The 26,006-nt window shown below is 50.9% G+C and overlaps 4 protein-coding genes, 1 long non-coding RNA gene and 1 other non-coding gene across 9 annotated transcripts; 3 read left to right on the top strand and 3 right to left on the bottom strand.

Moving 5' to 3' along the window:
- Nucleotides 1-108: 108 nt before the first annotated feature.
- TRNAS-GCU (transfer RNA serine (anticodon GCU)) lies at nucleotides 109-190 on the top strand. The gene has a single exon. It is a non-coding gene; the product is annotated as a tRNA-Ser (tRNA).
- A 1,928-nt stretch (nucleotides 191-2,118) lies between these two features.
- On the bottom strand, nucleotides 2,119-6,138 carry RPUSD2 (RNA pseudouridine synthase domain containing 2). The gene is made up of 3 exons (XM_014878921.2): nucleotides 5,644-6,138; nucleotides 4,907-5,203; nucleotides 2,119-4,011 (listed from the first exon to the last, which is right to left on the bottom strand). The coding sequence occupies exons 1-3, from the start codon at nucleotides 6,121-6,123 to the stop codon at nucleotides 3,220-3,222; spliced, it is 1,569 nt and encodes a 522-aa protein (XP_014734407.2). The 5' UTR covers nucleotides 6,124-6,138; the 3' UTR covers nucleotides 2,119-3,219.
- Nucleotides 6,139-6,245: 107 nt separating this feature from the next.
- Nucleotides 6,246-10,193, bottom strand: LOC106854805 (protein-L-isoaspartate(D-aspartate) O-methyltransferase-like). 3 transcript variants are annotated; one of them, XM_088175282.1, is made up of 9 exons: nucleotides 10,158-10,193; nucleotides 9,903-10,037; nucleotides 9,022-9,126; nucleotides 8,660-8,691; nucleotides 8,112-8,216; nucleotides 7,776-7,896; nucleotides 7,569-7,654; nucleotides 7,264-7,433; nucleotides 6,246-6,984 (listed from the first exon to the last, which is right to left on the bottom strand). In XM_088175282.1, exons 2-9 carry the CDS (start codon nucleotides 10,015-10,017, stop codon nucleotides 6,972-6,974), a joined length of 747 nt encoding a protein of 248 aa, XP_088031408.1. In that variant the 5' UTR covers nucleotides 10,018-10,037; nucleotides 10,158-10,193; the 3' UTR covers nucleotides 6,246-6,971. The 3 variants fall into 3 exon arrangements, with proteins under 3 accessions (XP_088031408.1, XP_014734400.1, XP_014734401.1); XM_014878914.2 differs by lacking the exon at nucleotides 10,158-10,193 and having other exon boundaries at nucleotides 9,903-10,151; XM_014878915.2 differs by lacking the exon at nucleotides 10,158-10,193 and having other exon boundaries at nucleotides 6,246-7,433; nucleotides 9,903-10,151.
- A 98-nt stretch (nucleotides 10,194-10,291) lies between these two features.
- CCDC32 (coiled-coil domain containing 32) lies at nucleotides 10,292-14,997 on the top strand. 2 transcript variants are annotated; one of them, XM_014878907.2, is made up of 4 exons: nucleotides 10,292-10,365; nucleotides 10,570-10,807; nucleotides 11,525-11,681; nucleotides 13,320-14,997. In XM_014878907.2, the coding sequence occupies exons 2-4, from the start codon at nucleotides 10,579-10,581 to the stop codon at nucleotides 13,456-13,458; spliced, it is 525 nt and encodes a 174-aa protein (XP_014734393.2). In that variant the 5' UTR covers nucleotides 10,292-10,365; nucleotides 10,570-10,578; the 3' UTR covers nucleotides 13,459-14,997. The 2 variants fall into 2 exon arrangements, with proteins under 2 accessions (XP_014734393.2, XP_014734395.2); XM_014878909.2 differs by having other exon boundaries at nucleotides 10,326-10,447.
- LOC148221706 (uncharacterized) lies at nucleotides 13,483-16,409 on the bottom strand. Its single transcript, XR_015807448.1, has 2 exons — nucleotides 16,163-16,409; nucleotides 13,483-15,558 (listed from the first exon to the last, which is right to left on the bottom strand). It is a non-coding gene; the product is annotated as an uncharacterized LOC148221706 (long non-coding RNA).
- Nucleotides 16,410-17,439: 1,030 nt separating this feature from the next.
- Nucleotides 17,440-20,075, top strand: LOC106854732 (prolactin-releasing peptide receptor-like). Its single transcript, XM_014878790.2, has one exon. The coding sequence runs from the start codon at nucleotides 17,519-17,521 to the stop codon at nucleotides 18,671-18,673; it is 1,155 nt and encodes a 384-aa protein (XP_014734276.2). The 5' UTR covers nucleotides 17,440-17,518; the 3' UTR covers nucleotides 18,674-20,075.
- The last annotated feature ends 5,931 nt before the right edge of the window (nucleotides 20,076-26,006 follow it).

The raw sequence follows: 26,006 nt of genomic DNA on the forward strand, positions 1-26,006 counted from the left end.
CCTGTGCAGGGCCGCGTAAGCGGAGCCGCCACTCGGGAACAGCAGGTAGGAGAGGAGGGGGGCGGAGGGTGAACTTCCTTATAGGTCCGGTGAAAGCGGAGCTCGTGTGACGAGGTGGCCGAGTGGTTAAGGCGATGGACTGCTAATCCATTGTGCTCTGCACGCGTGGGTTCGAATCCCATCCTCGTCGGGAAGCAAAATTTTTCTCTCGTACAAAATTTTTTTTTTCCCCCACGCTTCCAAGGGGACATCTCCCTCCCGCCTCTCTCTTCGATCCTTTTATAGGGAAAAGGAAAACCGGAGATGGCGCCTGGGACAGACAGGACACAGCATCCTGAAGGGTTTAGGGTCACAAGACAGGATAGAGTGTCCCAAAGCTTCTAGGAGTCGCAGCCAGGAGGAAGTGTCATGAGGGATCTAGGGGTCACCCAAGATAGCGTCCCAAGGAATTTAGGGCTCACAGGACAATGTCCCGAGGGACTGAAGGGTCTCAGACAGTATCCAGCCTCTCCACGAGTCTCTCTCTAACTTAGTTCCTTTCCTAGAACACAGCTCTGCTGTGGAGCTTCCAGCTGTGACACTGGGAACAAATCCCTTTTAATCTCAGCCTTCTCTGGAATCCCAACAAAACGTCCTATTAGGGCTGGCTGAGTCCTTCGTGAAAGCTTTGAGTAAGAATTAGAGGGATGGAAGATGATGAGGAAAGGCTGAGAGAGCTGGGATTGTTCAGCCTGGAAAAAGAGAAAGCTCCAGGGAACCTTCAGAGCCTCTTCCAGTGCCTAAAGGGGCTCCAAGAGATGGACTTTGGACAAAGGGGAATGGCTTTGAACTGGAAAAGGGGAGATTTAGATGGGATATTGAGAAGAAACCCTTCCCTGCGAGGGTGAGGAGGCCCTGCCACAAATTGTCCCGATTAGCTGAGCTGCTCCTGGATCCCTGGAATTGTCCAAGGCCAGCTTGGACAGGGCCTGAGGCAAGCTGGCATAATAGAAGGTGTCCCTGGCTATGGCAGGGGGGTGAGACTGGACGGGCTTTAAAGTCCCAGCCACTCACTGGAAATTACATCAAGTTCTCTTCAGATAAGTAATTACTGCACTTGGCTTTGCCTTCCATCAAGTCATGGCAATTTAAAAAGTGTAAATTGGTGTATTGACAAGATACAGGAAAACTTTTCCTCTCTGCCTAAGCCATCCATGGTTCACTTTAAAAAAAAAAAAAAAGTCTGGAAGTAGAGGGTGTAGCCTCACAAAAGGTTCCCAACCACAATGTAAGTTTAAAACACAACTGGACAAGAGTTACTGTGTGGAAGGTGAGTGTTTAGGGGACAATTCCAGTCAGTTCTGCACGGGGAGAGGCCAAAGCACAGGGAAGTTTGCCAGGAGGGTTTATTTGTATGGAAAAGTGGTTTAGCACAGTGAGACAGACATTCTCCTGATAAAGACAGAATTATAAGATTGTCCAGGATGGAAAAGACCTTCAAGATCAAGTCCAAACCTAACCCAGCACTGTCAAGGCACGTCCAAGTAAAGGTGTGCTAAAGAAAGGAATTCTTCCAGGACGTACACTTTGTATGGAAAACTTTGTGCCCACAACCAGGACCCAGGATTTACCTCAGACCCAATCTCAGATGAGAATTTATCACAGGGCATCTTCAACAGCAACATTTTCCCAGCTAACAAAACATGAAACACTATTTTGACTTTAAATAAAATAAAATAAAATAAAATAAAATAAAATAAAATAAAATAAAATGCAATTAGAGGTAGGATCCTTGTGCAATAAATCCTAAATTTTCATTGTTCAAAGAATCTTGGAAACAGAAGCCCATGGGTTTATTGACCAGGAAATTAAAAGTTGCCAACTGCAGCCATTATTCCAGGAAAAGGGGAAAAAGCAGTGCTGAGCTCCAGTTCCTCATCAGGCCCTCTGGCACCAAGCTCAGTGAGAAAAATCCCTGACAGAGCTTTTTTTTTTTTTTGTAGCAGAAATTTCTTACCAAAAAACCTCCCAGTGCAACTTGGGACAGATCAAAGTCTAATTTAACTGTCATCCCTAAACCCACCCCCTTTCCCCTGCACTCAAGTCCAGTAACAGTTCCAGCCACTCTTTTCAATACACTGAAGGTGGCCAAGTTCCATTTATTTTTACAAAAGGTGTATTCCAATGTACCGAAAATTTGGACAACGCTGATTTTTAGCATCATCTCTTTAAATGTCTGGAATTAAATTAGAAGCACGAAACCATTGACAGCATGTGGAAGAGTAAAGCTCAAACCTGAGTTAATTTTTATGGAAATATTCAACATTACCTGGATTATCCAGCAGAGGAAGACATCACTTGGCTCTTTTGGGCTACTGGAAGCAAGCAATGGTTTATTGTGATTTGGTAGCCACATCCTGACCTTGGTGACATCATCAAGTGATTTTTAAGAGGAAGGTACTAATTCCTGTGGGCTGGCCAACCTGAGATCTCCAAAATTAATATAAAAACTCTCCCAGAAGCTAAGAATCAACTGTGTAAGCAGTGATGAAAATAAGAACTACGGTGATATTTATCATTCACATAAAATTATTTTTTAAAAAGTCTTCTGCTTCATAAAACTGCTTTTGTTTTTCTTGAAAGCTGGTTGTCATACTGAAGTGATATTAAAAGATCTCTTCAAGACAAAATCTGGGGAACAGTACCTCCAAAACCAGGCCCAATACCTGTACCCAGAACTACCTAATTAAGTAATTATTTGAATGAATATTGGTAATTTCAAAGGCAAGTGGGTCTCGCTGACAAACAGCAGGCACAAAACGGATCACAGTGTTCTGGTTTTACCTCATAGTGTTCTCAGGAGTAATCTTGTAATTTTGAAATCAATCTGACAATAAAATACAGTAAAACCAGGGTTTTTTTATGACATGACATCCAGCAGCTCTTACTGTAAGACACAGCAAGCTGGAAGAAAAATCAGTTTTCAACTTTTAGTGCATGCACTTAATCATCCATCTGGACAACTGATCCAGAATCCACTGAGGTGAAGGCAAAGCTGTTTTAGCCTCGTTTCCATTTTTCCCAGCACCTGTGGGAAGCAGGATAGTTCTCCAGCCCCACTGATCCCTCCCACCCCAGCTCAAGGCACACTTTATTCACCCCATCCCAAGGAAAAGTCAATCTTTGGTCTTCCACGCCGCTGTCCTGGCCAGCAGTGCCCACACGTGCTGGGTGTCCTGGTCATTCCTCCCAGTCCTCCATGGCCCACTCAGGCATGCTGGAGCAGTACTCAAAGTCCGTGCCCTTGTAGCGCAGGGCGTGCAGGAACATCACCAGCTCCTTGGGAGACGGGTCCCGCCTGCTCGTCCTGCACTCCACACACAAAGGGTCCTTCTCTTCCCAACCCTTCTCCCCCGTCTGCCCATCCTGATTCTCACACAGACTGAGCTCTTTGTCCTTATCAAGCGTTTCCAGGTTGATATCAGAGTTCAGTGGACGAGCTGCTACGTCGTCCCTCTCAGGATCCTTCTTGTCCTCAGCAGGGCAGGAATTCCCATTTACAGGATCAGCCTCTGCAGACTTTGTGCAGTCACCCGAATTCCCAGAGTCTTTACTTTCACCGCTGCAGTTCAAGTCCTCCTCCCCAATACCCAAAACCTCCAGGCTCTGTTTGGAACGATGCTCTTCCACCAAGGCCTTCAGGAGTTCCTCATCCGTTTTCCCAATCTTGCCGCCCTTGCCCCTGTCGGGGCCCCACGCCTCCATGTTGTAGATGGGATCGTTGACGATGGGGTGTCCCAGGAACTGGAGGTGGACACGGATCTGGTGCGTGCGGCCCGTGCGGGGCAGGCACCTCACCACGCTGCTGCTGCCGTTGTAGCTGAGCCTCTGGAAGAGGGTTTGGCAGGGCTTCCCCTTGGGATCCACGCGGCACACGCCCACCTTGTAGGAAACCACCAGGATGGGCTCTTCACAGACCACCTCGTGCTCCGGGAACTCCCCCACCACCCGGCAGATGTATTCCTTCTCCAGCTGCCAGGAGACACGAGAGGAAGGCTCAGGAAACACAGTGAAAAACACAGCCAAGCTCCAGCCTTGCTCCTCCTCCCTCTCCCCTCAATAAAACACCATTTATTACAACAGGAAAAGGGAAAAAATTAAAGCAGCCACTTAAGGCCAAATTTCCCCTTGCATTTTCCCCAGCTAGTTGGGAAATTGAGAACAGAAAGGCCTGGCCTATTTGCCTTGTACTAAATTCAGGAGCCATTTCTCCACAGCCTTTACAGCCCTGAAGCCAATCCTGGAAAAACTTCTGTTTGGATCAAGAGATTCTGGAAAAATGGTAATTTTAAAATTACTAAAGTAGTGGACAGTTGACATATGTCCACTCAGAAATAAGTCTCATCTCTAACTGGTTTGCATGATCTCAGTAAGTTTGGACAGACCCATGGGACAATCCCTTAGCAGGGAAGATCCCCTCCAACCCATTATTACCAAAATAATTTAAATTTTTAGGAGGTCACTTTCAACCTAAAATGACCAAAATCAGTGAAAGTTTTAGGAGACCTTTTTCAGTTTAACATTACCAAAATAAATTAAATTTGTAGGAGACCCCTTTTAGTCCAATATTACAAAATTCAATTAAATTACCACATTGAACTAAATTTTTAGATCCCTTCCAATCCGATATCAGCAAACGCAGATAGATTTTTAGGGTTTTCAATGTAATATTACCAATTAAAATTTTTAGGAGCTCCCTTCCAATCCAGTATTACCAAACTCAACTTTTACTCTACTTCTAGCCTATTAGGGACGAGAAGCACCAACAGGTAACACCACAACCATGAATTGTCTGGGGAACTTGAGCTCATCTAGAGCCCAAATCCGGCTGCTCCAGGAGAGCAGAGCAGCAGCTCCAAGCCCTCACCTGCCTCTGCCGGACCTGCTCGTCGATGCGCTTGGACACGGCGGCGGTCTTGGCGAACATGAGCACGCCCGAGGTCATGCGGTCCAGGCGGTGCAGCGTGTGCAGCTCCCGCAGGCCGTGCTCCTTGCCCAGGATGAAGATGACCGTGTTGTGGCGGAACCTGCCGCACGGGTGGACGGGCAGGGACGAGGGCTTGTCCACCACCACCACCTCCTCATCCTCGGCCAGGATGCGGATGGGCTGCGCGGTGACCGGCGGCTCGTGCCGATGCACCGTGTTCCTGAGAAAGTCGTTGTTCTGGAAGGTATATGGACAATTAGCCTGAATCCAGCTCGGGCAACCACCCACAAACAACAGGGAGTTGACATTGTGGGATAAGAATTAAAGCCCCTTTCTCCTGGCACCCCGGATTTAGGATAGTAAGTGTGTCATCATGCAAATCCAATAGCCTGCCCATTCCCGCTCCCAAGGGCCAAGGAAGCTGTGGGACACGTGCGGGGCTGTAGGATCCACACATTCCCGAGTCCAGTGGGACAGGAATTTCCCAGGACCTCCGATTTCCCCTTCAACCCCTCCGCAATATTCACAGAACCGTAGAATCTGCCAAATTGAAAGGAACCCATGAGGAGTATCGAGTCCAACTCCTGGCCCTGTGCTATGTGACCACGGGGTGATGCTCACGGCTCGGGGCAGGCCGGGTTCTGCCACCAGCCCAGGATGCCCACGGGAGCGCCCACCTTGAGCACGATGTCCAGGTCGCGCACGGGCTCCTCGTTGAGGCGCAGGCGGCCGGCGCGGGCGGCGGCGCGGTAATAGGAGAGGGGCTGCGCTCGGAACTCGGTGCCGAAGACGTGCAGTAGGCTGCGGCCCACCCAGCGCCCCTTGCAGTACGTGCGGAAATCGAAGTAGTAGGGGCGCACCTTGCGCAGGCCGCCCTCGAAGTAGTACGAGGTCTCGGCGAAGTGCTCGGCGCTGAAGCTCACGCCGGTGTTCAGCTTCCGCGGTGGCGGCACGTACCGCTCGCCTTTCGCCAGCCGCCGCTTCTTGGGGGCCGGCGCGGCCTCCTCCTTGCCGGCGGGGCTCGGCTCCTCTTCCCGGGCTCGGCTGGGGCCGGGTCCCGGCTCGGCCATGTCCCCGCGGGGCGGCGGCGGCCGAACCCCACTGCCCGCCGCGCGCACCCACGACTGCCACACCGCGCGCCGCACGCCGTGACGCATCGCGCTGTGCCGGGCGGCGCAGCCAATCAGCGCGGGCCGGCACCGCCAGGCCACGCCCCCGGCGCACCGTCCGTTTCCCCCCCCCACTCCGCGTCGTGAGGGCGCGGGAGAAGGAGGCGGTGGAGGAGTGAGAGCGACTTTATTTATTTACCTCCGAGCAGTTTCTCCCCTCAGAACTGCTCTACAAATGACCCTCGAGTCTCACCGCAGCCCGCCTGCCCCACGTGAGCCTCCTCAGTCACCGCCTTGCCGAAGCGACACGTCAGGGAAAAGCCGAAACATGAGCATTTTTTTGTAACCCCAGTCAGAAAAGCCAAGATGCGCATTTTTCATAACCCCAAAGAGGGAGAAGTCCAGAAACGAGCATTTTTCAAAATCCCAAACAGAAAAAAAAGACCTCCCAAGAAACGAGCATTTTTCATAACCTCAAAATCCAGTGTTGATGCCCATCATTGAATTAGTTGGTGCAGGCAGGAAAAGAACACGCTCCCGTATTTAAAAAGTTGACAAATCAGGGTACATTGCTGCTCCGAGACACTAATTGCGACTTATTTTCGCCAAGCATTAGGCAGAGTAGTCGATGTTAAAGTGGTTTTAGTGAAGCTTTAGGTATTCCTGTCTGCTGCAGTTGTCTGGATCTGCTCCCTGGAAGCTGCCACAGCCTCCAAGAGTCTCCCCATGTCCTGTCCCTGTTTCTCCATCCCTCCAGAACGAGCTCCTCTGAAGCAGAACTTCCCTTTATCCATTGATGAAATTTCCATTAAAAAGCAAAACCATACCGACCATCTACAGGCCTAAGTCCCTCTCATGAGCTTTCTGAGGTGCCTTTAGAGATATCCATCCGTGTGTCAGAGGTCATCCCTGAGGCAAAGGAAAACCAGCAGTTACTACTCCCTCAGCTCTGTGCCGGCATCACGTGGAATTTAGAAACACACACAGGCTCCAGAGAAAGAAGAAATAAAACTCAGCAAGCTCTATCGAACAGAAAATACCCCCTTGCTTTGCCAAGCTGTTCGCTCCTTTTTTTTTTTTTTTCCACAAACAGCATCTGTCAAGGATCCAGGACTCGATCAGCAAAGCCAAGGAGAGCAAGCTCAGAGGGAGAGGAAGGAGTGTTCCTCAGGGAAGAGCAGATTTTACCGAGGCCACTGCTTCTCCTTGTCTGTGAGAGGGACGTAGATGACGCCCATGAGCTGGGTCTCCACGATGTTCCCCTCGCTGGTCTTGTCGTACTGCATCAGCACCTGGTTCGCTCCCTCGGGCCCCACGGGCACGATCAGCCGCCCGCCCGGCTTCAGCTCCTTCAGCAGCTGCAGCACGGAGAAATCCCGGTCACCAGAGGCAAAAACAACCCCACAGACAACGGGAATAAGCACCACTGTGAAGGCCACGACAGAAAATAAGCTTCCAGCAGTTCCCTCATTTTCTCCAGCACGGCCACTCACCTCCTTGGGGACGGTGGCTGCAGCTGCTCCCACATGGATGGCATCGTAAGGAGCCTCCTCGGGATATCCCTGCCTGCCATCTCCAACTACAGAGGGAAAGCACACAGGTAAGACTTTGGTCGTCATAACAACTCAAAGTATCAACAGACTGGAAGGACTTCAAAGAGCAGAGCCAAGAGAAAGACCCCGGGATTGCAGGGAGCTCACCCACAAGCTTCACACGGCCAGAGCTGAGCAGCGTGGGATCATCCTCTTGGACGTTCCGGATGGATTCGTGCACCAGCTCCTTGATGTGCTCCACACCCACAGCTTTTCCCGTCGGGCCAATCTGGAAAGAACATCAGCCTGACACCTGATGCCTCGCATATGGAAGAGACAGGGCAGGTTTCAGTGGGAACTGGGGAATTTCCAGGAAGAAACTGCAGAGCAGAGGTTCTGAAGAGGAGGTGCCCCTTCCTTGGTTTTAAGGCTGAGCAGTCCTACTTATATCAGCTAATTAAGGGATGTGCTTTGCAGGCTGGGAATAGAGTGCCATGAGCTCACCATCCTGGCAAAGCATGCAGTGAGGTATCCACTCCCAGATCCCACATCCAGCGCCTTGGCACCTTCCACCAGCTGATCCTTGAGCAGCTCCAATGCGTGGGCATGCTGCAGGGACAACCAGGACAAAGGAAATGGGAAACACCCCAGGGTTAGTCTCCTCTTTCAACACTTTTCCTTGTTTTCTGATTTAATCACAGCACACCTAGCCTCGTGCCTGACACTTCCAGAACAAAACTCAAATGTCAGACCTGGAAGATCTTTTGCAGGACATCATTTAGGCAGAGGCTCAGGAATGAGATGTGAAACAGCAGGAAAAAAGGTCTCATGCAAAAGAAAAGAGTCAACCTGGAATTCCCATTGAAGCACACTTTTAAAGCAACTCAAAGAGTATAGGGGAAACTCCTCTTAAAAAGGAAAATCTCTAAAGAAGTAAGCAGGATAATCATGTCCATGGGATGTTTCTGTTTTCTACTTGAAGAAATTAAATATAAAATGAGAAATAAACAATTCCCTCCATTTCTGTTGAAAGTGAGGCGTTTTCACCTTACCATGTGAGGGGCACTGATCGTAGCCTTGTAGCCTAAAAGGAAAGGGTGACACAAGTTATTTGATAAGGAATAAAATTCCCAATAGGAACAGTCCTTAATTCTCCCCCACCTTCCGCTAAAAACAGGAAAACACTTGTCTCCTTTCACAGAATCACAGGATGGTTTGGGTTGGAAGGGACTTTAAAGCTCATCCATTCCCAGTCCCTGTGGGGACACCTTCTCTTAGACCAGGTTGCTCCAAGGCCCATCCAGCCTGGGCTTGGACTGTTCTAGGGATAGAGATTCCACAGCAACACCATGGAGCACCTGCCAAGGCATCCTGTATCCTGCTGACAGCAGATGTTGTGACAGAGGTGACTCACCAATGGATTGAGGAGAATCCATGTATGGGAAATACTTGATGTAGTGACCTCTGTCCGTAGCCAGCAGCACATCGAAGACTCGCTGAGACTTAATGATCCCTTTTTCTGGGAAAGAAGGAAAAGAGAGACAGGCAGGACTGAAATCCTTGGCATTCCAGCAAGAAGAGATTAGAAAGGGGAAGCACACTTCAGGGAGTTCGTGGATCTGGGGGAATTAATGAGGGATCTGAGAGAGACAGCAAACCAAGTGCTGATGGAAGGACATCCTTTTCTATTCCTGCTAGGGGCCCAGCCACCAGCCCATCTCCGGAGTGTGGCCACCCACATCCACAACACCTCTGGCACTGCCAAGTGTAACGGGAGTGAAAGGAGTCACATTTCACGGTGAGAAACGGAGTCCCGGTTCAGGTTTCAGCAGTGAACTCAAGGGCCACGACTGCAGAGACATCCAACATTCCTTCACACCTTTCTGTGGGAATTCTGGGGAAGTTTACAGCTACTTTTATGTGTGTTCCTGAGCGGAGCAGAAGCACCGGGCACCATTCCAGCCCCCGGGCAGGGTTGGAGGCACCGTATGGATATCAGGGACACTCGGCTGCACCCCAGGGCTCGGAACACCGAGCTGCAGCACTTTAAAGGGCGTCACACACTTCCAGAGGCAGGGAAAGAAGGTGTGGAGAGGCTTTCCTGCCCCTTCCGGCACAACACTTTGTTTCCAGCTATAAATAGCACGAGTTCAGGCTGGGGCAAATGTCGAAATTCAGAAACATTAACCCAAACCCTTCTGAGTGAGCAGCGTCACACGCTGTGACACTAAATTTCCATACACAGACATTAAATATCCGTACACTGCCATTCTAGTGGATGCTCCTGGGACTCACTGTAGAGGTTGTTGACCAGCTCCGCGTGCGTTTTCCCGCTGGATGTCCAGGCCATGGTCCTGGCGAAGAGCAGCCCCATGAGTGCCAGCACGGCGCCGGACGGCAGCTGGCTCATCCCACGGACACGGCAGCGGCCTAAGGAGAGAGGGGGTTCAGAGCCACGCCAGAGCTCCCCGTGTCCCGGTGAAACACATCCCGTCCTCACTAAACCACGACAAGTGTGACAGAGGCTCAAGGATGTCACACCGCACTCGCCTGCGCCGCCCGAGACAACTTCCGCCCTCTGCCAACATGGCGGCACGGCGGCGTCAGCGTCCCCCTCCCCGCGGACCAATGGGCGCTCTCTCTCCGCCGGCGGCGCGCGGTGATTGGTCGGATGCGGGGCCGGTGGAGGCGATGATTGGTCGGGCCCGGGGCCGGAGAGGCGCGGGCGGAGCTGCCGCGGTGCCCGGAGCGCGGGGCGGTGGGTGCGGGACCGGGGCGGCCCCTCCGCCTCACGGGCAGCCGCGGGGACATCGCTCCTTTCGGGGCGGCCGGGCATTCTGGTGGGATGAGAATTCCATGGGATATCCGCTGGGGTGGCTTGGGCAGAAGGGAGGGAGGGAGGTGGCGGAGGCCTGGGCGGGCGGATCAGCTCGGTGTTCACCGCTTATTCCCCCCATGCCAGGATCCCACGATGAGGATGATCGAGAGCGTGGACTCCGTGGTGACCAGGTCCAGCGAGGACCTCTGGGCTGAGATCTGCTCCTGTCTGCCACATCCCGAGCACAAGGACGCCGGCGATGCTTTCACAGACTCCTTCATGGATTCCTACGCCCAGGACAGCGGATCGGGTGGCTCTTCCCAACCCGCCCTCAAGCCCTGGGCACCCCTGAACGACTCAGAGGTGTATTTAGCATCCCTGGGTGAGTGTCTCCTGCTGCTGAGGTGCCTGGTGACAGCTCTGTTTGTGTGGTCAGAAAGTCTCCCAGCTGTTTAACACAGAATCTGACTCGTTTTCTTCAAGTGCAGCAGTGGAAAGGTGAAGCTCAGTCAGAGCTTCTTCATCTCTGCCACAGAAAGGAACTTTTTATAAAGCAAAAGCTGAAAAAATTGGTTCTTACCCTCCACAGTAACTAGGAGGCTGCACACAGCAACAGAACAGGTGGCAGAAGTGGCTTTTTAAGCTTTTATTTCTGCCAGAACTTTCATCGTGCCTTCATTGCTGTTTCACAGTGCGCCAAGTAGAGCAATGAGAGTGATTTATATTCCAATTTGCATGGAAATTGTGGGAACTTGGTTCCTGCAAGATCTGTGCCCTCCTGTGTGATTTCATGGAAACTGAGCAGTAAGTGTGAAAGTTATTAAAACCCCAAATGGGTTCAGTTGACTAATTGCACAAAACTTATTTCCTTCAGAAGCATCACCTGAAAAACATAATCTTGTGTATATATCAGAAAGAGAGCTGTGTAACTTGAAATACGGGGCGGGGGGGAGAATTACTTTTAAAACAGAAATTAGTCTTGAAAAGTTAATTTAGCTTACTTTTGGATATAGAAATCCAGATCCTTCTCTCCTTCCAGAAAAAAAAAACAAAAAACAAACCATAACCAAGATAACAATATCCCCTGTTCTCCTCCCAGAGAGAAGACTGATGAGGATCAAGGGCCTGTCCCAGGAGGTGACCTCCAAGGACATGCTGCGCACGCTGTCCCAGGCCAAGAAGGAATGCTGGGACAGGTTCCTGCAGGAGAAGTTTGAGGCAGAATGTTTCGTGGAGGGCCACGATGCTGACGAGAGGTAACGAGCCAGTCAGTGGGAAGGGGTCACCATTTATCCCTTAAAAACTAGAAGAAGGTTTTGTCAGGACATGACACAGGAATTCCGTCTCCCTGCAGCTCGGAGAGGCTGCCATGGGATTCCTGCAGCATTTTGGGAATGCCCATTGGGGTTGAGCTAGAGAGAACACAGAGCATGTAAGAGTTTGAGCTTCCAGTGCTGCTTTCTGATCTTTGCACCTCTCAGACTGCCTGGAAGCAGCTGGGACCTACTCAGTGATTTCCCTCCTCACACGTAGGGTAGGGAAGGAATGGAGCAGAGGAGGGAATGTCCAGTGGGTCTCAGATGGGCATTTGGGATTGGTGTCAGTCCTGGGATGAGATTTCCCTTCCCTGCCTCTCTTACAGTGCTTCTACTCTCTCCCCTATTGCCCTCTCACAGATGATGGCAGAAGTAAGGTGGGAGCTCATTTCCTAAGCAGTCTCCCATTCCCAGTCACATGGAATGCTCTCCAAACTCCTCATTTCTCAGCTGACATTTTCCATGATTGCTTCTGCATGACAAGAAGATTATTTCTCTCCCTTGAAGAAAATCTACTTAAGCCAGAACTATGAAAAGTAATCCCTGTTTATAAGGAGGTTTCAGATGGTTTCTTTGGTCCCCAGTTAACTTCAATGCGATTTATATTTAAAACCAAGCTTTTATGTGCTCTTTCTACTGTTTTTAAAGGGTGAGGATGTTATCCATGAAAGAATTTCAGTCCCTAGAACCTGACTATGAAGTTAGAGGTCACTCCTGAATGGTGCTGAAGTTTTGAGTCTCATCCACTGATGTAATTAAACAAGCCTTAATTTTTAAGTGCATTGAATTATGATGTTAGACTATTGTGGTTATATAGGTTTTTTAACCTTTCAGTGTTATTAATGCTCACACATTTCAAAACATCTCAAGATATTCTTCCTGCTTTGGTTTTGTTCCCTTCCCTTTCCCCCCATATTTCCTGATCTTCATCACAAAGAGGCAGTTGGTGGTTTGGTTTGTTTGAACAAGAGGTTTTTTACTTCCAGCCCAAAAAGCTGGAAGCTGCTGGAATCATAGATTGGTTTGAGTTGGAAGGGACCTTTAGCCCCATTCAGTTCCACCCACCTGCCCTGGGCAGGGACACCTCCACTATCCCAGGTTGCTCCAAACCCCAGCCTGGCTTTGAACATTTCCAGGGATGGGGCAGCCACAGCTTCTCTGGGCAAGCTGTGCCAGGCCCTCAGCACCCTCACAGGGAAGAAATTCTTCCCAAAATCCCATCTAACCCTGTCCTCTGTCTGATTGAGTTGAAGTCTTTGGCTACAGAGACAGAGAAGAACTTCAGGTGTGTAAAGGCTGAAAGGGATCCTGTGCAGGTCCTTTACACTGAGAGAAATCAGAGCATAAAACATGTTCTAACCACAGTTTAAAAGGCCCATCTGCAGGGAATGGCTTTGTAGAATGTCAGATTCTGCTTGTCCCTCTGGCACAAGGATCCAGACCTCACCTGTGGGAACAGGAATACCTGCAGAGAGGCAGGAAATGTCTATGGCGGCTTTTCCTGTCGCTTCTCTTGTGTGTTCCTGTGCGGCTCTGTCACTCCCTGGTCTCACGAAGGTGTCCCTTTGCTGTCCCCAGCACGCTGGAGCACCTGAAGCGCTGGCTGCAGCCTGACAAGGTGGCCATCAGCTCCGAGGAGGTGCAGTGCCTCATCCCGCCGGAATCGCAGCCGGAGAAGCCGGAGGCGGAGGAGGAGCCACCAACTGCGGAGCAGTGAGAGCCCCCAGCCGTGCCCGGGGCTGCCTCTTGTCCCAGCCCCCAGAAGATGTGTAGGAATAGCAGGAAGGAGGGCACAGAGCAAATTATCAGTGATTGAAAAAGTAACTTTTATAAGGAAGAACTCCCAACACACCAAATTCCAGCTCTGGAGCTCGGCAGACAGTGACTGGCACTGGTTGGGACGAGAGGGAACAGCTGAATCAAAAACTCACGTTGGTCATCTCCAGCCTGCAGCCACCTCATCATTCCAGCCTGGATATGGATTGTTTAGAATCCATCAGGAGACACATTAAACAACAACAACAATAACAAAAACAGTTGTTGAGAAGCACCAGAAAACATCATGGTCTAGAACAGAGCAGAGAAACCACTGAATCACTTTCTTCCTGTCTTTCACCTTTCATTACTCAGCTGGGCATTTTTTTCCTCTCCTGCCAAATCCACTTTGGTGTTTTCTCCAGATCTTTGCTGTTTCAGTCTGATTCGGCCCCAAGCTGTGCCAGGAAAAAGACAGATATTTCTCACTTCTGTGAATTTGGGACCTTGAAGGAAGCTCTCACTGCAGTCAATAAATTGATGGTGTTATTGACGTTGTAGCTATTTCACATCCCTCTCTGTAATGTACCCCCTAATATCTCACTTTATTGCCCAAACTCTCTATTATAGATTGTAGGGGGAGTATTTTTTCTCTTGTTGGTCATTTTGTATCTGTTCTTTATTCCTTCAGCCTCTCCAGAAAGTGATCAGATGAGATTTTGTATTGGGAAACCAAGAGGCTTAGCCAGGGAGGCTACAAACAACTTGTTTTCATCACAGAATTGCATAGAATTCTCTGACTTGAAATATATTTAGCATTTAATTGGGTTTTTTCACCCCTCTTAACTCTTCAAAGGGTTATTTCCTTTTAGTAATATAAGAATCTGATTTTGTGCTGATTTTTCGCTGATCTGTGTGTTCTGCCTTGGCACCAACACTGGAGGTCGGTAGAGGGAAGCAGCAGAGTCTGTCAGAGCTCCTTAGGGGAAATTGTGGTTCTAGGAGTTAATCCACACCAGATTCATACCGTGTTCATTTATGCATCTGTTTGAAAATACTTTTGTAGGAGTAAATTCTTGCTGGAGCCTCCCAGTTTCCTGTGTCTATACCCAAATAGAGGCACCAGTGTCAGCTTTCCTAGTGTAATTCCCACTCCAGGCTCACCTCCCAAAAAAGTCACACTCAGAATTCTCCATTAAAACAATCCTTGTTTTTCAAACCTTGAGAAGTGGTGTGAATCACCTGAGTGCCAGTGATACACAAGCCTCGTGTCTGGCTGGTTTGGTCATTAAATGTCCCTTTTAATTTATCCTTTAACTGTCCTTTATTATATTATGTCTGTGTCCTTGTGCAGCTCTCTCTCACCTGATGTAACAAAGCTGTGACAAATGTGCAGAACTCTGAGCTGTTCCCAGAAATGGTTTGTGCAGAGAGAGAAAGCATCAATTTCTCTGTCCCTAGCCTATTTCTCAGTCAATAAAATTCTTCTTATGAGTAGCAAGCACTGTGAGGATGCTTTATATTATCCTATCTTTTCTTAAATATATTTGAGGAAGAAATGTACCCAAAAGAACTGCTGAAACAATTCCACATCCACATCACCAAGCATTTCCTTTGGAGAAGGGACCTGAGGGAACAGCTCTTACCATTTCACTTGTAAAAATAATAACCATTCCAAGATGGGGCGGGACAATACAAGCTCTGGAAATAACAGTGATTTATTCTGCAGGCTCTGGAAGCAGCAAAGGTGATGTCAAGGTTTTTCCAGGATGAGCCTGTGCATAAGGAAGAGCTCCCAGCGCTGCAGCCGGGTCACCCAGGCCATGGCGCATCCGGGCCGGGATGGAGCCTGTGACCGCCTTGGGGTGGAGTCATCAACCCGCTGTCGGCTCCAAAGCCCAGCTCTCCTCTCAAACCCGCCTCTGGCTCTCCTTATCTGATTGTTCTGCTCTTTAAAATTAACAGCAGCTCTCGTCAGGCGCTGATACAGAGATAAAGATGATTTTCTTCCTGTTGATTATTCGGCAGGGTGAGCACTCTTCCCCTGGATCAGCTCAGCCAGCTTTAATAAACAGCCCAGCTCCATCAGATTGGGATGAATTAATCACCATCTTGCACCAAAACTCTCCATTTTGCAGAACTTCTGTGACTGTTCTGACAATTCTCATTCCTGTTATCCTCCCAAAATTCCAGTGGATGATCATTATTTATAATTTTCCCTTATTTAAGTAAGGCTGACCCTGGCACCCTTTCTCATTTGGGGAAATTCTCAATGGCTGCAGCATTCTCACCCCATCCTACACTTACCCCTCTAGCTGGGCCACCGGCACCCCGGGGCTGGGTGCCCATCACCCTACGGCTGGGCCACTCTCACCCCACTCTGCCCTCACCCCATTTTCCTCCCCTCTTCCCTCGCCCCCCGGGCCGGGACCCCCGACGGGGCGGGCGCCTCCGGCTCCGGGAGCTCCGCACGGTCCCTGCGCCCGCCCGCCCCGTCCTCTCCGCGCCTTCCCCTCCATCCCTGCCGGGAGAATGTCCCTGGATCCGGCCCCGAGGGCGAGGGAGGGGCTCCCCGCAGCCCCCCGGTGCTCCCCGCCGGGCCGGGGGGCGGGATGCGGCTCCACCTGCGGTGCGGGGCGGTGGGATGTGCGCGTCCCCCCGGGTACCTGGAACATCGAGCGCCGGGGGTGGGAACGTTCTGTTCCTCCGGGACTGAAAGGCTCAGGCAGCGGGGAAAAAAAAAAAAAAATAAAGAAAGAAAGACAAAGCAAGACAAAAAAACCCCCTCACACCATAAAAACCCGGCTGAGAACGGCTGTGCTTCCCGGTGAACACCCTGCGAAGGGAACGCTCCTCCTCATCCTCACGGGAGCATCGGCGGGCAGCGGGCGGCTCCCAGCCCTGAGCACCCCGGACCCCTCGGCAGGTAAGAGCACTCCGGACCGGGACAGGGGGTCCCACAGCCACACCCCGGACCCCCCAAACCCCAGCCAGAGCCGCGGGGTTCAGCGTTTATCGGAGAGGGAGCACGACCCAGGCGATGCACAGAAGGGCTGGTTAGACTCTCGTGGGTACACGAAGCAGAATTAAAGAATTTAATTGAGCTTCAGAATTTTCATTCTCTAAGTTAATGAGCATTTTAGCTCCTCAGCTGCAAGTTTCCTGATGGATTTTGTGTTCCTGCCCGAGGCAGGGCACGGGGACCTGGAGCTGTGGTATCTCAGAGTGCACCCTGTGAGTGCAGCTGGGATGTAGAAAACCACAATATCCCTCGGTTAATTACAAGGGTTTCTTAATTAATGCTGATTTGACTCTCCACTGGGGGAAAACGACTGTCCAGATCCTGGTAAGGGGGAATCAAACAATAATTTTGAGAGTGTGACGCTTGAAAGGAGGGTCCTGGAGGGGAACTCTTAATTTTCATACACTTTCTGCTGGAATATATTTTACCTCATTCCCCATAGCTACTCTGAGTGGGTTTGTGGAGGTGCCCAGGGAGCCAGGCACTCACTCCTTCCTTCCCTCCCTCCCTCCCATCACAGCTGCCACAGGGAAAGACAGGAGAAGCTGAAGCTCCATGGATAGTGAAGATATAACCAAGAGGATAAAAGAGCCCAGTGGAATGGGGTGGGGTGGCTGGGGGAGACACAGCAGTGCAGGGGATGGAAAGGATGCTCCTGCCCAGCCAGGTGGCATGGGGCTGCTGGGTCAGGGTGGAATTAACTGGGAAAATAAAAGCAAGAAATGCAGGTGTCTTTTTTTTTTTTGCCTTACATCAGTGCAGCTCCCAGGTTTCTCCATGAGGTTTCTCGAGCTGATTTCTGGGTCCTGCTGCCCCAAGCTGGCAGCTCCCCACAGATTTGTGCTGGCTGCTTAACTTAATTTCACAGCCAGCTTCCCAACTTTCCTCCATACCAGAGCTCTCCCATGGGCATCTTCACTCTTAAGCAAGCCATTTAAACCAGCTGTGCAAAAGGCCCAGACTCTGGGGACATGTCCTTCTGCCTAGAAGTCCAACCAAAATGTATTTATGTCCCCTACAGAGCTCACAGGCTCATCTGTGCTCGGCTGCATCGGCCACAGGGGCTCCCATGGCTCAGCTGCCCAATGATTCCTGGCACAATGACTCCTCCCTGATCTTCACCGGCCTGGACCTGCTCCTGGAGCTGAAGCCGCTCTTCATCCCGCTCTACGCCACGCTGGTGACGGTGGCGTGCATCGGGAACCTCTTCCTCATCCTCCTCATCGCCCTCACCAAGAAGCTGCACTGCACCACCAACTTCCTGATCGGGAACCTGGCGGTGGCCGACTTCGTCATGTGCCTGGCCTGCGTCCCCCTGACCGCCTCCTACGCCTTCGAGGAGCGGGGCTGGCTCTTCGGCATGTTCATGTGCCACTTTGTCACCCTGCTGCAGGCTGCCACTGTCTTCGTGTCGGTGCTGTCGCTCACGGCCATCGCCATCGACCGCTACGTGGTGGTGGCGTACCCGATCCGCCGGCGGATCAGCCGCAGGGCCTGCCTCGGCCTCGTGGCTTGCATTTGGCTGCTGTCCATCGTGGCCTCGGTGCCCACCTCGCTGCACACCCACTACCTGGACCTCAACGCCATCGGCCACGACATGATCATCTGCGAGGAGTTCTGGAAGCACGAGGAGAGGGAGCGGCTGCTGTACTCGTGCCTGATGCTGCTGCTCTCCTACATGCTCCCGCTGCTGGCCGTGTCCGTCTCCTTCTGCGCCATCACCTACCACCTGCGCAGGAGGAACGTGCCGGGCGCCGCCCACCACTGCCACGACAAATGGACCAGGACCAAGCACAAGACTTTCCGGGTGCTCACCATCTCCGTGGTCTGCTTTGCCGTCTGCTGGCTGCCTCTGCAGGTGGTCAACTTCATCCGTGACATCGACGAGGAGTTCACCATCCTGGACAAGAGGTACGTCAATGTCATCCAGGTCTCGTGCCACCTGATCGCCATGAGCTCTGCCTGCTACAACCCCTTCATCTACGCCTCCCTCCACGACAAGTTCTGGTTCCACCTCAGCAGCTACTTCTACCGTAAGAAGCAGAGCTCCAGGACCATGTCCTGCAAGACTTCCCGCTTCAACACCTGCTCCACCCTGGCAGATGCTCCCACCGGGGCCTCGGACAAGATAGCTCTGCAATCCAGGTTACCTTAGCCAGAGAACCCCAAGGGATTGGGTTTGCACAGCCCTATATCCCAAATCATGGCTGGGACATATCCCTATACCCCAAATCACAGCTGACTGTAGTAGGTGTCCAGTGCTACATTTGGAGCTCGAGGACTTCACCCCATGGTTTATGCAGGAGGTGCATCAGTGTCTGAGCAAGGCAAACACCCATTGTGTAAAAAACTCTTTGGAGAGCGCACATCTTCATTTTGTAGGATATAGATTGTTCCTAAGCAACAGGCAGCAATTTGTGCCACGGGAAGAGGTCGACCTGCACGAGGAGCTGTGAAATTGCTGTGCATTTATCCTTTAAAATTCACCTTGCTGGTGAAAGGACAATGTAGGCTCAGAAAAGTGCATTCTGCAGGTGCAGATGGGAGCATGTGGCTGCTGAAAGCAGGTGGCTGGTTTGGAATGGGAGTGACTTTCATAACCTGCTTGGCCTGCTGGAGGAGCCGCCCCCGTAACCAGACAGGGCATCCCAGTTTATCCAGCCAAAGGTGCAGATGCAGCTGGGCACATCCATGAAGTCATCGCTGCTCTTCATGGCCAAGTAGGACTCAAAAGATCTCAAGTGATGAGTTTGCTGGGATTGATGTCTCAAATTCTGCTCCCAGGGAAGTTTAGCTTGGTGTATGTCCACGTTCAGGGTCCTGCAGGGGAGGCGGGAATCCCAGTGCCAGGCTGTTCTATCCCAGAAGCTGCCAGATGAAGGCTGGGTTTGCTTGTCAGTGCTCCTCGGTGTCTGAGGTGCCTCTCTGGCCTCTCAGGCTGCTCTGTGCAAGCAGCACATGCAGAAGGTAGCATCTCCTTACACCCAATTCCCATCTAGGTTTTAACCTCTTGATTTCCCAGGAGAAACCCTTGGGAACAGCCCACAGGCACCAGCACTGCCACAGGCACCACAGCTCAGGGCCATGGCAGCTCCCATGCCCTGCTCTGTGCGGCCGAGCTGTGACCCCCCCCACTGCTCCTCGTGCCCAAGGACAGCACCTCTAAGCCCTCAGGTGACAGCTCCTCAGCCCTGCATGGAGCCTGCCCACGGCACTGGCCAGCATTCCTGCTTCTGCCAGCAGCTCGGGAGTATCCAGGGCAGACACAGCGGGCTGGAGCCCAACAGGGTCCCTGATCCACTCCCCTTATGCCCACCCACAAGCTCACTCACCTTCTGGCTGAGGTGGCCCTAGAAGGACTCGTGATGTTCTGTGGGGTGACAGCAAAGACAGGGACCCATCCCAAGCAGTGCTGGTGGCCTCTGTCACGTTCCCACAGAGCAGATCCCTCCTCGGCTTCCTGCAGCTTCCCTGGGCTGCTCATCCCAGAGGGGCCAACCAAGGCAGGAGGTCCCTCTTTGTCCTTCCTGTAATAAAGGCTTCAAGAGCTTGGGCTGTGTGTGTGTATTAATGTGAATCCCACAAAACCCAGAAACCTTTGACTGCAGCTTAGTCACTTCCCAGGAGGATGCCAGCTTGGATGTAGTTCTGTCCCAGATCTGGGCAGTGGCAGATCCTTGGAGATCAGGCTGGGATTAGTGCTGGACCAGGTTGCTCCAAGCCCCATCCAGCCTGGCCTTGGACACTTCCAGGGATGGAGCAGCCACAGTTTCTCTGGGCAACCTGTGCCAGGGCCTCACCATCCTCAGAACCAAGAATTTCTTCCCAGTATCCCATTTAACCCGGCCCTCTGTCTGACTGAAGCCATTTCCCCGTGTCCTGTCACTGCTGGTGTTGATTCCTTCTCTCTTAATTTCATCCCATCACAATCTCTATTACTTCACTCTTAATTAAAACACATAAATTTCCCTAAATTACTCTTCTTAGCCTTTTTCTCTCCCCACTCATTCCCATCACTGCATTTATCTGCAGGACCATTTAAAATCCATATATCCATCCTGGAGAACTGATCCACAAAGAGGATGAGGTTTCCTCTTCCATGTTTCCAGACTAGACTAGAATTTGCAGTTATTGAGCACTGGGAAAGAAAAATCCCTACCCTCAGGTCCCCCCGTTGAGATGTTTTGCTCATTCCCCAAATTATCTGCAGGAAATGGGAAAACACTGTTTTGGGAGGGTGAGCTAAAAGCCGAGTGACTTCTGAGAATAAACACAGAAATCCCGGAGCTGCAGTCTGTGATTCACAGAAACTGGATATATAAAGGAGAACACGGTTGGTTTTCTTAATGAAAGTAAATTAATCAGATAAATGAGGAAAGAAAACATGTTTGAAGGCTGATTCTGCAGAGCTTTTCTCAGGAAGCTGCTCAAAGCTTTTCTCCCAGGAACCAGGGGGTATAAAGGGGATATTTTTGTTAAATCATCCTCAATTATTAAGAGTTTTGCACAATATTCTTCTTGATCCTGTTTCTTCCTCACAAACTCTCTTGTTGGTTGAAATATGGTTGATAATCGTTGGACTCGATGATCTTAAAGATCTTTTCCAACCTAAACAATTCCATTCTGTGACCCTCTTCTCTACCAGGATTTGGTGCCTGTAGCTCTCCCATCTGCCAGGACACTGGCCCAGGAAGGGAAAATACTGGCAGCCTGTTTAGGTTTAGGTGTTTACAGCTCTAAGGGGCAGATAATATAATTTATTCCAGTGATGTTCTTTCAAAAGCACTCGAGAGATGATTACTTGAAAGAGCTTACCTACAAACAAGGTATTATTCCCATTATTTGATTCCCATCCAGGTTTCTCCCATGGCTGCAGATGATGAGACCCTTTGTCCTGCACTGCAGAATGAAATGAGCATCAGCTCTAAATGGACACTGAGGATCAACACTGTTTCCATGTGTACTCCTAGAAATTTCCTCCTCTGTCTCCAAATCAGGCAGAGCAAACAAAATTTGCCTAGTAATTTTCCATTGACTTCTAGCCCCCCTCTCACCGTGTTTGTTCTGTCTGGATGTCACCAGTAATGACAAAATATCCATAACAGAGAAACTCTGCCACTGAAACAGGATCATTGGGCAAATTTTATCTGTGGATCTGGAAAAGGCTTAGAAATTGTTGATTCAGTTATTATTATTATTATTATTATTATTATTATTATTATTATTATTATTATTACTGTTTCCTGGTTTATTGTGAATAACATTCTGACTCAAGCCACTGCTTCTAATTTCTTGACAGGGCTTGCAAAATATCTTTTGCATTTCTCTGAGCAGATTCCATGGGCTGTACAAACTGCGGCCAGCTCTCTTCCCAGATCTTGGCTCTGGTTAAAGAGGCAGGTTTGTGACATGCACAGGAGGAAATCAGGTTTATTTTCACTTTGGCTAAAAGCACAGTTGATACAGCTCAGGCTCACAGTAACTACATGGAATATGGGATGGGATGGGATGGGATGGGATGGGATAGGATGGGATGGGATGGGATGGGATGGGATGGGATGGGATGGGATGGGATAGAAAGGACCTTAAATCCCAGCCAGTTCCACCCCCTGCCGTGGGCAGGGACACCTTCCAGCAGCCCAGGTTGCTCCAAACCCCATCCAACCTGGCCTTGGACACTTGGGGACTGGATCCCAGTGAGGCAGACTGAGCACCTTGCCATGGACATCACCTCTCTGTGAACTGCTGGACCTTCCAGCATGGTTGAATTATTGAAAGCACCAGAGCTGATTTATGGATGGAACCACTTCTGACTCATCCCGTATTCCCCTGGTGCCTCCTCCTCTGTCCTTGCAAGTGCTCACATTTTAATTTCTGTGAGCGTAGCAAGCTCTCGCTGCAGCAAATTAACCAAGATTTCCTAAACCCCAGTCTACTCCTGATTCATCTGTTTTATCCATCTTCCAGCTCCTGCAGCAGATGCCAGGAATCTCCTTAGTCACACACCACAGTCACTGTGCCCTCACTTGGGGACAAATCTGGCACTTACCAGACTTAGCCAAACATTGTTCCCCAAGGGGATGATGAGGGATGGGGTGCCTTGTACGAGTCCCCGAAAACCTACAGACACATTCCTGGCTTGTTGCTACTGCCTGGGACTCTCCAGCATGCTAAGGATGGAGCAGGGCTGGGAGACACCCCAAAACCCTCCCACTCAAAGCATCGTTTTTACTGCACGTTAATATTCAGTTTTGGAAGCAATGCAGAAGACGTTTCCTGCAGCAGGGATGGAGTCATCCCACAGCCCCTGGCAGCACAGAACTTGGGGTGCTGCTCCAGGCAGGGGGTGGTTGGCTCCCCTCGGATGCTCCAGCCATCTCCCGGCTGTGATGAGCGGGATGAGGCCGGGGCCACGGGCACTAATTCCATAAATGAGGTGAGCGCTGATTGCCACGCAGGGAAGTGTTGCAGAGCGGCTCTTGGTTGCCATAGGAACTCATCAACCCCCTGGGAAAAGCCAAATTACTGGATCGAGGCGGCTCCTCTGGTGGTGACAGCGGGGGGCTCTGCATGGTGACACCCTCCTGCTCCAGGAATGGAACCAGAGCAACCTCAGGAGGTGAAAGATGGTGGTGGGGATGCCCAAGGCTCCAGGCACACCTTGGAGACCCTTCCTGTTCCTAAAGGGGCTCCAAGAGAGCTGCAGAGGAACTTTGGAAGTGGGCCTGGAGTGACAAGGAGAAATGACTTTCCACTGCCAGAGGGCAGGATAGGAGATTGGGAAGAAATTCTCCCCCAAAAATGAGGGTGGGGAGGTTTTGGCACAGATCACCCAGAGAAGCTGTGGCTGCTCCTGGAAGTGTCCAAGGTCACTTGGACACCAGGTTTGACAGGGCTTGGAGCAGCCTGGTCTAGTAGAAGGTGTCGCTGCTCAAAGCAGGGGCTGGAATGGGATGTGGAACAAAGGGACCCTGCAGATTTTATCAGGGCTCTGAAGGGAAAGTCTGCATTGCTGAGAATGTGTGTGGTGCTGATAAAGCTCCAAAGTTCTGAACTAGGATCCTTGCAGCTCTTTATCCCAAAAATGTGGCAAAAACCAGATATTGCAACAATCCCACTGGGTTGCAACAAGAGCCTGGTGAAGCAAAAATGGATGAATTTTCAAGATTTACCCCCAAACTCACCCCAAGGCACAGCCTGGTCCTTCTCACTCCGTCAGGAACCGTCACCTCCTGGGCCACCCTGAGCCCGAAGCAACACCTGGAAATATGCGGGCAGGTTTACTGATGCTCATCCCTCCTGCATTAACAAGAAATCTTAATTTCTCCCCTTGCCACAGGGTGTTTCCAGGCTGCCAACTCCCTCCTTCCACGGAAGACGACACAGTTCCTGGGTCTCCATAATTATTTACATGTGGGCTGCGTTTATTGGCAATTAAATGGTTCGGTGGCTCCGAGACATTAGTCTCCTCTAAACATGTTGTCTGCCAGATTGCTTCCTGCCAGCAGTCCCTGTGGGATGGGGAATTCTGCCGAGCCCTCCGGGGCTGCGTGTGGATGGGAGGGAGCAGCTGGCAGAGCCCCCTCCCACCCCCCTTCCGGAAAAAGAATGCTCTAAGAGCATTATTTCTCAAAAACCGGAGCAGGTTTGGAATTGGGAGCCACAGGGAGGGGTGGAGTTGTGTTAAATACTGCCCAAACAGGCGGACCTGAGCCCTGGGAGATCAGAGGGGTGGCAGGGATGGGGTGTGCAGGAGCATCCCAGCCTGGAGCAGGGATGGGGCCGTGGGGCTGTGCAGTGTCCCCACCAAGGCAGCTGCCCCAGCCCACCCCGGAGGAGGACACTTACCACTTATGAGTCTTCAAAGATCCACTGGAACGCTGCAGGGCTCACCCTCGCTATTGCAAGACTTGGTTAAAGCGATTTTTTTTATAAGGAATTGTCTGAAGCCAGCGAGTGGAGGGTGGATTCCTGCAGAGCTGCTCCAGGAAGGAGCCGAGAGCCCGGGGCAGGCGCGGTGCTCACAGAGACTTTGTGTCTCAGCATCGTCCTGCCAGGGCCAGGAATGTGCTGCCTGGCACCAGGGGGCTCTTTGTGAGCACTCAGCAGGACAGACCCTCCAGCCCTGCCCTGCTGTCAGGGCTCTGCCACAATCCAGATGTTTCTGTGGCTGCCCCAAGTGTCCCCAGCTCCTCATCCCCAGCTGCTGCTTCCTCCAAAGCCCCCAGCCCCCAAAAGCCCCCAGGATCCCACAGAACACCTTGATTCTGGATGGGGCTTGGAGCAACCTGATGTAGTGGAAGGTGTCCCTGCCCATGGCAGGAGGTGGGACTAAAAAAGATGATTTTTAAGATCTGCCCCCACCAAAATCATTCTGGGATTCTCCCCAAAGGTCAGGCTCACTGGGCTCCCATCAGCTTAACATGTACTCGGACTTGCTAATGATCAGGAGGTGGGATTGAGGTGTGGGATGAACAAGCAGCATGGGGATCCAGATATTTATATGCATTCTCTATGTCTTTACATTTTAAATCTCAAGCCTTTGCTGTTTCCCCCTGCCTGGACCTTTCCCAGGTTAGAAACGAGCTTGAACCTTCTCAATTCCGTTCTTCTGCTGGCAGGGGATCTGAGCCTACACCCAGCCACACTCGTTGTCCTTTACTCCTCACTCTGGCACCTTAAAATTCCTTCACACAGTGGCAGCTTCTGCAGGGGTTTCCTCAGGCACCTGGGTGTTGCTGTTGGTTCCCACATCCCTGTTTTTGTCCTCACCTGATGCTCCCCAACAGCAACAAACAGGATTTTTGCTCTGAGCTTCTTCCCAAGCCCCTGGTGCTGTCAGGAGGGCAGAAGGATGTGTTAATGCTGCAGAGTGCCCTGCTGTTCCCATTCCAAGCTACCACCAGCAAATACCACTCACCAGAGCCACTGAAAAAGTGCAGTTTCCACACGGATTCTGGGCTTCACTGAAGAGCTCTGCAGCTCATGGATAAACCCTGATGGAGATTTATTTTAGTCCTTCTCATAGCTCGGCAAGGATTCTGTGGCTCCCATTAGCACTTTGTAGAAGTATAAATCAAATTTCTCAAGGTTCTTGGCTCGAAATCATGTTCAGATTTGCTGAAAGCAGCAGAAGATACAGTTTGTAATTGTAAGTCTGCAAAAGGAAAAGGCTTTTGGAGAGTTTAAAATCCAAAGGTGTTTTTTTCCCAGAAAAAAAGGAAGCTACCTTGCCTGTCTTTATAGGCAAGTGGAAAACAGACCTGGAAGATTCCCGGACATGCAGAAGAAGTTGGATATAAATGAGACAGGAGACTCCTGCCTGTTACCTGAGATGGGACTCCAGCTTTGGTTCCAACCCCACTACCGACATTCTTTGGGATCCTAAATGTGGGGCAGCTCTGCTGAATTTGATGGCACCAGCACTGGAAGTTCTACAAGCCCTTCCCATCCAATCACGACACTTCTGATTTCTCCTCTTTTAACCC

Source organism: Sturnus vulgaris, chromosome 18 (assembly GCF_052056855.1).
Source record: "Sturnus vulgaris isolate bStuVul1 chromosome 18, bStuVul1.hap1, whole genome shotgun sequence".
NCBI lineage: Eukaryota > Metazoa > Chordata > Aves > Passeriformes > Sturnidae > Sturnus > Sturnus vulgaris.

Bases quoted from the DNA above. Each gene is read 5' to 3' on its own strand.
- RPUSD2 (XM_014878921.2), bottom strand. From the start codon at position 6,123: ATGCGTCACGGCGTGCGGCGCGCGGTGTGGCAGTCGTGGGTGCGCGCG. The intron at 5,204-5,643 runs GTGGGCGCTCCC...TATACCTTCCAG, and splicing joins ACCTGGACATCGTGCTCAAG to AACAACGACTTTCTCAGGAA. The intron at 4,012-4,906 runs GTGAGGGCTTGG...GTCTCCTGGCAG, and splicing joins AGCAGGTCCGGCAGAGGCAG to CTGGAGAAGGAATACATCTG.
- LOC106854805 (XM_088175282.1), bottom strand. From the start codon at position 10,017: ATGAGCCAGCTGCCGTCCGGCGCCGTGCTGGCACTCATGGGGCTGCTC. The intron at 8,217-8,659 runs GTAAGGTGAAAA...TTGTCCCTGCAG, and splicing joins CGATCAGTGCCCCTCACATG to CATGCCCACGCATTGGAGCT. The intron at 7,897-8,111 runs GTGAGCTCATGG...TGTTCTTTCCAG, and splicing joins CTGCATGCTTTGCCAGGATG to ATTGGCCCGACGGGAAAAGC.
- CCDC32 (XM_014878907.2), top strand. From the start codon at position 10,579: ATGAGGATGATCGAGAGCGTGGACTCCGTGGTGACCAGGTCCAGCGAG. The intron at 10,808-11,524 runs GTGAGTGTCTCC...TTCTCCTCCCAG, and splicing joins GGTGTATTTAGCATCCCTGG to AGAGAAGACTGATGAGGATC. The intron at 11,682-13,319 runs GTAACGAGCCAG...TGCTGTCCCCAG, and splicing joins GGCCACGATGCTGACGAGAG to CACGCTGGAGCACCTGAAGC.
- LOC106854732 (XM_014878790.2), top strand. From the start codon at position 17,519: ATGTATTTATGTCCCCTACAGAGCTCACAGGCTCATCTGTGCTCGGCT.